This window comes from Pectinophora gossypiella, chromosome 17, assembly GCF_024362695.1.
Source record: "Pectinophora gossypiella chromosome 17, ilPecGoss1.1, whole genome shotgun sequence".
Classification (NCBI taxonomy): Eukaryota; Metazoa; Arthropoda; class Insecta; order Lepidoptera; family Gelechiidae; genus Pectinophora; species Pectinophora gossypiella.
Genome location: NC_065420.1, coordinates 4,609,136 through 4,621,311, shown reverse-complemented (window position 1 = coordinate 4,621,311; position 12,176 = coordinate 4,609,136). Strand labels below are relative to the sequence as shown.

Sequence of the window (12,176 nt, the reverse complement as noted above, 5' to 3'; positions counted from 1 at the left end):
CGCGACACCATACACTTCACAACCCCGATACCGACCCCGCCGTGGTCGACGATTTCCCTCAATCAGCGCTTATCGCTATCGACCTACTAGGGACGATTAATTCTTTCAAATATTTTTTTCTCTCAGTCGACGCCCTGGGCCGAGGTTCGCACCTCAGGCCTGTTGTCTTAAACGTTGTACCGGGCGAGAGCCTTCAGCGCTCCCCATTTATCCGGCCAAGTAGTTAATGCCATCTGCGGCAAGTCTACAATAAGTCACGTCAAAAAAAATGGCACTCAGATTTTTTTAGCCCAGTACTTTGCCCGGACAGCGTTTTCGGTGGCATTCATCAGCTCCTCTCGTGTACAGGTATCAGGGCACGCGGGGCAAGATGTCAGGTGAGCCATAGTCTGTGGCATAACACCACACACGCAGCTCAGGTCCGATCCGTTGAGAAAACCCCACCTGGACAGGTTATCTTTCTGCCAACCTGTGTTCATCATGGTGTGTGTGTCATTTGTAGTGATGTAAAACCAAAAATCGAAGCAATTGCCCACGGATAGGTGTTAGTCCAGCAAAGGAGTGTGATACTGACTGCACAGATGTTTATTTCAAATCAACCAATCCTGCGCAGACACTTACGTAATGTTTACAATTAATTTGGACGTCTGATCCTATTGTAGCTCGCTATGAGAGATTGTTAGTTCTTTATTAGTAGGTAGTTAGTTAGTTCTCGGTTTGCATTCTGGCTGGACGTGTTGTACAGAATAAAAAAAAGATTAATAACAAAAGTGACCAAAAAGAGTGCATTGACATTTAAGTAAACCTTATTGACCGTTATCTTTTTCGTGCTAAAAATATGTGTCTACCTACTATTAGATAGAACGACTAGTTTAGTACAATTAGTGTTTATATTTCAATGTAGATAAACTTTACCATAGCATCAATGCGCGGTAAGAATTAGATCTGTCAGAGTAGATGAGCCAGTGTTGTGGCGTTCATTAGCATAGTGTTGTATCAGTCGAGACTACGCCGATCGATTCTTTTCAAATACTGCCTATTTACATACTTATTTATCAAATAAAATACAGGTATCTCAGTTAAATAAGGAAGGCTGTTTGTAGAAGTATAATCAGTGTTTTGAAGACATACACGAGTATTTCCAAAGAAACCACGGTAGGTATGTATTTATAGTACATAACTAATTACATATACACCTGCTCTATTAAAGACCTTTACGAAGCCACTGACAATGCCGTAAGCGTGGCCAATTATTGGTCAGCAAAAATTTAGTATCGATCGCCATCGACTCGCAAAGAAGAAGATTACATATATAAATACACAAATCCCTAAAGGATTGGGCAGATCCATAAGTAAATAAAGACTATTACAGCCACGTGTTGATACGAAGTCCTAAGATGGATATGATGGATCTTATGGTGACAAAGGATTAGCCTATCGTCCATAACAATTGGGTAGTTTCCTAGGTCAAAGATAAATGATGAAATTCTGATTACTAAATAAAGATAGATCTAAAGGTGACAAAAACGTTTTATAATTTATATTTAACTTATTTATGGATTTTAATAAAGAAAAAATTAATAATAAGTGCGATATTTTGTTACGGTTTTCATTCAAATTTTTAAAGTTTTTGGTAAGCCGCTTTTATATACAGATTTACGGTCGCTAACATAACATTTCACTGAGATAACATTGTAACTGCACGTTAGAATCACTTTTGAGAATGTTCCCAGTAGTTAAAAGGCACATAAGTTATGTAAGAAGAACTATTAACACCTAACCTTTAGGCAAATAAGATCGTACAAGAAAGAGCATTTCGAAAAAGAAAGCAGCCAGTGTTCTTACTATTAAAGAGTTAACAACGGGAACATGACGGTCACATTTTAACCCGATATGTTTTAGATGTTACAACTATGTGTCAACACTTCCCACGACCATTTAATTTTGTAACGTTATAGTTGATAAAACGTCCGGCTAAGTACCTAGTTAATGCCATCTGAGGCAAATGTACAATATCTACTTAAGTCACGTTAAAAAAATAATTGACGAAACAATATAGCATAACATACCATATATATTATATATTAAGCGTAATATAGGTACCTACGTACCTATATATTCGAATCTACCTATCTACTTATGTGATGGTTGTTAAAGTATAAAAATCTTTTTGGTAAAAACTTTTGTACTCCATGAGAAAAAACAAACAAAAAAAAAACATTTGAAAATCGAAAGTAAATAAAAAAAAAAAAACATTTTTTAATAAAAAGACGTGCATTCGCTACGTCTCTATGTAGCGTACTTAACTTACTGACCTTGAAAGGATTAGATAATTTGTATGCAATCATTGCATTGCAATGTGAATCAGATCCTACAGATTTTAATATAAAGTTGAGTCTGTAACAATCCGATAGTGCCATTGACCGATTAAAATATTAACATTGACAATTCGACGCGTTTCGTTTGAGTAAATATTTCGACTTCAGTTCGATTGAATACTTATGCGTGTTTACAAGTGTTTCGATGACTGTTTACAACTTATGTAGATACATTTTATATGTATAACGCTTTGTGATTTTGTTAGTTCGTAGTGTTTTGCGAATTTTATCCTTAAAGAAAAAGGTAAATATATAATGCGTATATTATTTATATATATTCTTATCGTTACCGATGTTCAGTGTAATATAATGAAGTAGGTATATTGTGAAGAGAATAAATAATTTATTACTTTTCATGTTTTTCTCGATTATCTATTAGTTAGGTAAACAAGCTACCAAAGAACCAGTATGAATCGTTTGTTTTTTCGTTATTTTCCTTAATGGACGAGAAATATAATTGTATATATACTTACATTGACTACATTCGATTTTAATTTCGATTTAGAATTGCCAACGTCATGTACTGTATAATTATACGTAAAGGTGATACCCACTGGATCTGGTTTCAGCTGAATATAAATATTATTCTTTATTATTTGTTAAAAGTACTCTTCTAAATGTTTAGATCAAACGATCATAGAGCCAGAACATAGAATCAGAAATGTTATTTTCTTGTACTCTTCTCTTCTTCTACGAAATAATGCTTTGTCTCTGTCTGTCTGTTGTAGAATGAACATTCGCTCGTTTTGTCTTAATTTACCTTTAGAGAACATACATACATAAACTCACGCCTATTTCCCACCGGGGTAAGCAGAGACTATAGAATTGCATTTGCTTCGATCCTGACACACTTCTCTTGCTTCCTCCACATTCATCAATCACAGGCGATTATTTACCTTTAGAGAAATGCAGCAGATTTTTTTTTGACGTAACTTATTGTAGATTTGCCGCAGATGGCATTAACTACTTGGCCGGACAAATGGGGAGCGCTGAAGGCTCTCGCCCGGTAGATGCAAACTATACAATTCATTCACACAGTTGTCTCGATCATTATAGACGGCGATATGGCTCACCACGTATCACGGTGGTTTAACAAAAAGCTCGGTAATGTGGGTACTTAGCTGTTAGTACCACTAACGAGCTCAATTGGGTCGTGTACTAGATTCAAAATGAATTATGAAATTCTGATTACTAAATAAAGACAGATCTAAAACAGACGAAAAACGTTTTCTTTTTTCTATTTAACTTATTTATGAATTTTAATTATGAGAACGTAATAATAAGTCTGACATTTTATCACGCTTTTCTATGACGTCACAGTGTGCTTTTTCGTACAAATTCCATAGTAATTTCGTGTTTTGACGTTTAATAAAAATTTCCTGATTTGACTATTTGGAAACTAGCCTATTGTGAACAGATTACGTTATGTTATGTTCATTCATTGATCCTCGAGATTATCCCGACTCGGGATTCCCGAGACTACCATGTAGGAATACATAGCTTACTAGATACAATAAAATCACAAGAGACGTCAATTTTGACAGCTGTCAGTCGCATAGTAAATGGTAGCCTGTAAGGAAGATTGAATCTTATAGGTCACCAACAGTTGACAATAGATCTTTTTTTTTTTTTTGGAATTTTTTGGCCTGGTTACAAAGACCTTTAGGCCACGTCTTTATTTTGGAGCTGCTTCCAGTAGACACAGAAATATGCACTTATATTTTTTGAAATGTTTTCTTAATGAAATGATAAATGGGTTCGAAACACTTTTTATTACGTTTAAAAATAAAATTATGTGATAGTCGATATAAATACTACAAACTAGCGCCTTTTTACTGCTGGGAACGTTCCCGAACTGGGAACATCACTGATTCTAATGTGCAGTGACAATAAATTCTGTAAATAATAAGCAGCATACCTAAAACTTAAAAAAAAAAAATAAAATTAACGATATAATGAAATAGAAGTAATGTATGCGGTGTTTCCTGTTATCTACAATCGTAGTAACATCCAAAAAGTTACAAATAATATTCGCAATATGAAAATATTTTGGTGAGTGCCGTTAATAATTTGAAAGTATACCATTTATTGAGTTCCTGCCGAACTATTATGGATAACTATGGAATTAGAGGTTTGGCCCTAAATTGGATATTGCAAAGACGAGACAAAAGACAAAATCAAAATTCAAAAATATCTTTGTTCAGTAGGTAACATAGTTACACTTTGAATCGACTTTTTTTACAATAACGAACGAACGTGTCATCCGCCTAACACTACTAACTGCAGCTTCTTATAAATTGTATATCCGGGGAAAAGAAGCTACAACAAAAACCTCGGCACAGGGCTTTAGACGTTCTTTTTTTAAATAATACTGTTATAAATACAATTTAGTAATTTGGCTGTTTAATATCAGTTCCCAGGCAGCTAATCTCATGCATTCATATCTTCTAGATATTCATTAATCTTATAACAACCTTTTTTACAAAGTTTCTGTTTAATTATTGTCTTAAAACTGTTCATAGGTAAATTCTGAATGTCAATGGGAATCTTAATATTAATAATGAGTCTATTATACATACCCCAAGGCAGGGTGTTGGGGCCTCTATTGTTCACCGTGTACATCTGTGAGCTGGCCAATTTGATAAAACCCATAGAGAAATATTCAAAACTACGGGAGAGACGCATAATCGGAATCCTCGAAATCCTAACATTTTATTTATTATTTAAGTTATTGTTTTTTTTTTACGTTCCAGACTGAATCTCTGTTTGATAAAGTTTTTAGTTTTTTCATTCCCAGTTCCATCGAGTCGATTTTTAAATCCGGTAAGTTAACTTTTAAAACCAGTATTATGTTTAGTGTCTTCGGAATATTGTGAGATACAGGTTGTGTGAGGAAGGACCATAAGCATATCAGTGATCAAAAATAACTTAAATGTATACTTGTCAGTTTTTTTGAAGTTTGAGTTGATATTGTGTTTCATTCATCTGTTTTTGTAGCAGGTAACTAAGTCTAGTATTATTTTATTTTTATTTCATATATAAGTACTACAACATATCTAATATATTCACGTCAAAAATCCCGCGATTTTTTATAGGTAGATCTACACGCATATAGTTTGCCTTGTGATATCAAGTGAGATAATAAATATGCAGTTGGAATTTCTACAAGAAACATAATATACTAAAGTACTAATATTGTGTTCTGTTTTTATCGAATAACAATCTGTTTTTACGATATGTCCATGAAGATAAGTAATTACCTAAAAAGTAATAAGAAAAGAGGTAAGTAATTAATTAGTTAGTGTAGTTGTTTATGTAATGTGTTTCTTTTGTATACAATAAAGAATTATGCGCTGTACAGATTTTTCTTCGTTTAACCTTCAAATTTTATGCTTCTCTTATCTTTGTTTTTGGGTATAAATGATGTCCTTCTTTATTACACCCAGGCACATTTACATCATCTTACTTTCGGATACACTTCGGTGAGCGCGCGCGGAAACTTCACGAGTTAATTCCACCCACTTCATTCCGTCTACGGACAACTATACGTCAGCAGGCATTTCATCCTTATGTTGTGGATGTTCCACCAATCTGCACTATACGTTTTGCCTCTTCCTTTTTGATGCGAACAGCAAAGGACTGGAACTGTCTGCCGTCGTCTGTTTTTCCAACTCGTTATAATCTGGGAGTCTTCAAGGCTAGAGTGAATAGGCATTTTCTAGGTACGCCTGATCCACCCTAGACCACATCGTCACTTGCCATCAGGTGGTTGACTACAAAGTCAAACGCGAGCATATTGTATTTAAAAAAAAATATAGTGTATAATATTATCTATGTTTTCAACTTGACTTTGTATATGTCAGTCAGTTATGTAAATATTGAGACAAACATAAAGATAAGAACGAACAAAGATAAAGTTGCTTTACACATTGGGGCAAACGATTTTGGGTACTTACCTACTTGCTTTTTTGACCAGACTTATTGTAGATTTGCTGCGAACTGTATTAACTACTTGTCCGGACAAATATGGAGCGCTGGGGCTATCACCCGGTATACAAACTTTTAGACAACAGACCTGAGGGTGCACAGTTCTCTTACATACGATGCTTTTATTATTTACTAAATAAAATTATTTATTTTAATATTAATTATTTCTTATTTGTGTAAATATATTAAAAATAAAAGACACACATGTAGCAACACGCATAAATCCACGAAGGGGTAGACCGAGGTGTAAATAAGTAATCAAAGCATAAATTCAAACCCGCTACCATAGAATAACGAATAATACTACCTACGTAGGGAACGGTAACACTCCGCTCCCCACCAGCCGCTGAGCTAGATTTACCTCACCCCCCTCGGTCTTACTTCAGTTTCAGTCTTCAATCGTATGGTCGTCAGACGTCACACACACAGATGCGCGTGTACGATAACGTCCATGTGTAGTGTCTGTGTAAAACGAGGTGTTTTGTATGAAGTGTCCAGGGTGTAACGCGGCCGTAACATGCAAAAGGTACAGCAAGCAAGGGATCCTAAGATAGTTCTTATATATAAGGTACATGAGAACTATATATAAAGGTTCATGAGAACTATCATCATATATCATATCACTGTGGCCGTAATAGGTTATAACCTATTATCACAGCAAGCAAGGGATCCTAAGATAGTTCTAAAAAATAATTATGGATATCTATTTATTAATCCCAAAAATAAGTTATACCTAACAAACCAGTATTCCTAGATGTTATTATGGGAAAGTAAAACTATTATGCTAAAAAACGTTATGCAAAAAGGATTATGATAATTAAAATTATGACAAAAACATTTATGCATTTTAAGAGAATCCCAAATTAACATTATGCTCACTCTAATAGTTTTGTAACTCTATGGTATAGCACGCGAGGTGCGTTTCGTATCACAATTTGACGGTTTCACTTCGATAAATTATAATCTACCGAAAAATAATACGTTAAATTGTAAGCAATATGATACGATTCATAATTATTCGACAGTTCACAATCTCGCGAGATAGATTATAATCTAACGTTATTTACAATTTTACGGTGACATATATAAGGTTCATGAGAACTATATATAAGGTTCATGAGAACTATCTTCATATATCATATCACTGATATATATCATATCCAGTAGTTGAGAGTTGCTCTTATGATTCAGAGATCCTGAGTTCGATGCCCGAAAAACGTATAACTAGGTATTTACTTTTGTCTGGAAATGTAATTATTTTGACTTGTATTTCTTATCCGAACACTTAGCTAAATAAATGAAGGACGTAATATACGATCCCGACGACCCGATTACTCTAGCCATAGAGGCAGCCAATCAGTTCGCGACACCAAACACTTCCCCGACCCCGCCGGCGTGGTCGACAATTTCCCTCAATCAGCGCTTATCGCTATCGACCCACTAGGGTCGATTAATTCTTTCAAATATTTTTCCTCAGTCGACGCCCTGAGCCGAGGTTCGCGCCCAACTGGGCACCCTCAGGCCTGTTGTCTTAAACGTTGTACCGGGTGAGAGCCTTCAGCGCTCCCCATTTGTCCGGCCAAGTAGTTAATGCCATCTGCGGCAAATCTACAATAAGTCACGTCAAAAAATAAAAATAGCTAAATTAAAAAAAAGTACTTCATTTTTTAACCAATATATAAGTGCTTATTTACAGGTCAGTGTTGCTCTACTTACATCGATAAGCTCTTATGTTATCTTACGGTTCAAGTTAGTAGTCTTTTTGTTCTCGTAGAGTTGTCTGTTTAATTTCTGCATAGTAGATAAAAATATAATTATACCTAATAAGATATTTAATTGTTGAGAGAATGATAGTGTTTTTACACAGACGACGACGTGTCTGAATTTATTAGTGGAATATAAAGTGTGATTTTGTTTAAATATTGTGAATAAAATTCGTAAGTCATTTATTAATATTTTAAAAAAGTATATCCTTATATGTATTAAGTACGTATGAAGGATTATGGGCATAAAAGAAACAAATTATAAGATTAAACTTGGATTTAATCAGGAGCGAACAAACACACAACACGGTCATGAAACGACAGAAGTGAGAGATATATACATTTTACATTTATAAATACTTCTACAACATAAACACCATGGTACCTACTTATAAGAAAAAAATGGTATAAGAAAGTTTTCTTATACCATGATAAACACTTAAGACTAGGCAGCATGGTCTGATGACCTTAGCCTGTTACAATATCATGAACGAATTTTTAAAAAAGAATGAAACTGTAAATTATTTTTTTAAATTAGTTAACACCTCCTTCCTCCACTTACATTACAGTGTCAAAAATGCACTTTTTCATAACTACCTATATACTCGTATGTATAGCTACTCTATACCTATTCAGATAAAATCAGTGTTTATTGTGTGTTCAATACGATATTGATTCGTTAGCGTTAAATATTATGTAGGGACCTGTTTTGGATTGGAAAATCTGACTGGAAAGCATAGGTTTTTTCTTGACGTGACTTATAGGTACTAGTAGGTATGCCGCAAATGGCATTAACTACTTGGTCGAAGCAGGTATAGGGTTGGGCGAGAAGAAAATAAGAATCGTGACATTCGTTTTATTTTCCAATGTGCTCTTATAATTTAGAACTGACTTGAGGTCCCCGATACCGACCCCGCCGGCGTGGATGACGAGTACCCTCATTCAGCGCTTATCGCTATCGACCCACTAGGGTCGATTAATCCTTTCAATATTCTTCCTCTCAGACGACGCCCTGAGCCGAGGTTCGCGCCCAACTGGGCACCCTCAGGCCTGTTGTCTTAAACGTTATACCGGGTGAGAGCCTTCAGCGCTCCCCATTTGTCCGGTCAAGTAGTTAATGCCATCTGCGGCAAATCTACAACAAGTCACGACAAAAAAAATATCTTATAATGCGATAAATTATCGTTATTCTATTAATATAGTACTAGATCTACATAATAAAGTTATATCTTACACTATATTGCACTTACGATTTCCGTGGTCAGTGTAATTTGATAGATTCCGTCCATATATCTACGACATATTTACAGGTTGATCTTTTCTCAGTTAAATATACTTACTTAAATTATGTCCTTATCTAACTTCTTCTTCTTATCGTGTTGGTTGTGAGGTGGAATACCAACCTCGTCAACCCTGGTGTCAGGGTTATTACTGAGCTGCCAAAGGCCCCTGACATGGCTCATGTAACGATTAAGGGACCAATAGCTTAACGTGCCTTCCGAAGCACGAATCATCTTACTTTTGGACAATCAAGTGACCAGTCTGTAATGTCCTAACCAAACCAGGGATCACAACTTTGTGATCCAAAAAATCACTTGATTTTTTTGTGATATGTCCCCACCGGGATTCGAACCCGGGGCCTCCGGATCGTGCGCCCAACGCTCAACCACTGGACCACGGAGGCCGTCTAACTACTTACCATTAGGTAATGCTTGCGTTAACGTACGGTCACGAGTACTAATATGTACCTAATGAATACAAAAAAAGAGTTTTAGCGAATTGAACTTCTGGCCGCGAGTCTGTGCCTATCTGTCTGTAAATAAACATAAACAACACCCTGTACCCCTGGTCTACGCTCCAGTAAGGCAACCACAGATTTCCACATCATTCTTAAGGTGAACGCGCACCTAGATACGCTGCAGGAGCCGCACGCACTGAGTCCGACACCAAATACTTCAGGACCCCGATACCGACCCCGCCGGCGTGGTCGACGATTTCTCTCAATCAGCGCTTATCGCTATCGATCCGCAAGGGTCGATTAATTCTTTCAAATATTTTTCCTCTCAGACGACGCCCTGAGCCGAGGTTCGCGCCCAACTGGGCACCCTCAGGCCTGTTGTCTTAAACGTTGTACCGGGTGAGAGCCTTCCGCGCTCCCCGTTTGACCGGCAAAGTAGTTAATGCCATCTGCGGCAAAACAATAAGTCACGTCAAAAAAAAAGCACGCATTGAAGTCATTCCATTTTATAAATATGTAATCGTATGTAAGCTCGCGCACCTATCTGCGCTCCACAACCATATTTTGCCGCAACATGCGATGACTTGGCGCGTGCGGCTCTTGCGGCGCGTCTAGGTGCGCGACCACCTTTATTTTCACCACCATATAAACCTCGTGTCACTCTCAGCCCACAGTCCACAATGCCAGAAGTAGCCATAGAGGAAGCGCGGCGGTTCATGGAGGAGAGTCTGCAGTCAGTCGGCACTCCTGCGCAGCAAGCCAAGGACCATGCTGCGCTGCTACTCCATGCTGACATGACTGGACACTTCAGCCATGGACTGAACAGACTTGGTAAGTCCTGGAATTGCTTTAATTAGCCTTTAGATCCCATTCTAAGTTAGGTGAAAATAAAAATCTATAAAATGAGGCTTAAAAAGTCGCCAAACCTTTTTTATCGAAAACGCGTTTTCTCCACCGAGCCTGGTGCCAAGTGCCTCACCTAGCTTTCTGTTAAATCCACGTGAAGGCGGTGAGCCGTATCGCCATCTATAGTGGAAGAGCCAACTGTGTTAGTGAAAATTAATAACACGCTGGTGCAAGTTAGGTACCGGGATTCGAAGGAGCTCCCCGGTAAATTAAAACTATAAAGTTAGTGATTATTTAGAAGATATGAATGCATGGGATTATCTGTCTGTGAACTGATATTAGGCAGCTAAATTACTGAATTGTATAACAATAGTAACAGCCTCCGTGGTCTAGTGGTTAGAGCGTTAGGCTCACGATCTGGAGGTCCGGGTTCGATTCCCGATGGGGACATTGTCGAAATCACTTTGTGAGACTGTCCTTTGTTTGGTAAGGACTTTTCAGGCTTGAATCACCTGATTGTCCGAAAAAGTAAGATGATTCCGTGCTTCGGAGGGCACGTTAAGCCGTTGGTCCCGGCTATTAGCCGTAAAAACACCTCCACCAACCCGCATTGGAGCAGCGTGGTGGAGTATGCTCCATCCCCCCTCCGGTTGATTGAGGGGAGGCCTGTGCCCAGCAGTGGGACGTATATAGGCTGTTTATGTTATGTATGATATGTTATAACAATAGTTTATGTTTTCTTTTTAAAGAACGTCTAGGGCCCTGTGCCGAGGTTTTTCTTGCAGCTTCTTTTCCCCGGCTATACAGGTTGTGAGAAGCTGCAGTAGTTTTAGGCTGATGAGACGTTCGTTATGTAAAAATTGACGATTCAAAGTGTAACAATGTTACCTACTGAATAAAGATATATTTTTTTGAACCACATGACCACAGCGATAACCACTACTACTTAGACCAACATATATTTAATGTTTTTAAAATTAGAGTACATTTTACTTCGGTGCCTGAGTTTAGAGCATTGATCCTACAGTCTCCATATACATACAGGGTGTTAGTGACATCGTAACGAATACTGAAGGGGATGATTCAGACTATGATTCCGAGTTAATATCAAGTGGAATTTTCCGTCGCAAAATGTATTTGTGTATTTTTTAAATTATTTTCAATTCTATACTTTTGCGATGGAATACTTGATATTAACTTAAAATAATAAGCTGAATCGAACCTCCCCCCCCTCCAGTATTTGTTACGATCTGCCATACCAGCAGATAGGGTGTTAGTGACATCGTAACAAATACTGAGGGGAGTGATTCAGGCCATGATTCTGAGTTGATATCAAGTGGATTTTCCTGTCAACAAATTCATGAAAATGTTTCTATTTTTGAATTATTTTCAGTTCCATACTTTTGCGACGGAAAATTCTACTTGATATCAACTCAAGAGTCATGGCCTGCGTCATTTGTCAAA

At 37.1% G+C, this 12,176-nt stretch overlaps 1 protein-coding gene across 5 annotated transcripts in view; it reads left to right on the top strand.

Annotated features, from left to right (window-relative positions):
- Positions 1-719: 719 nt before the first annotated feature.
- The window catches only part of LOC126374397 (uncharacterized oxidoreductase YjmC), a 29,074-nt gene continuing 17,617 nt past the window's right edge, over positions 720-12,176 (top strand). The window contains exons 1-2 of one of the 5 annotated variants that reach the window (XM_050021032.1): positions 720-932; positions 10,534-10,697. In XM_050021032.1, coding sequence (XP_049876989.1) covers positions 10,547-10,697 — 151 coding nt within the window. In that variant the 5' untranslated portion in view covers positions 720-932; positions 10,534-10,546. Of the gene's footprint in view, positions 1,160-2,468; positions 2,623-5,129; positions 5,202-8,136; positions 8,303-10,533; positions 10,698-12,176 lie in introns of those variants that run through there. The other 4 variants (XM_050021031.1, XM_050021029.1, XM_050021028.1 and 1 more) reach the window with 4 other exon arrangements.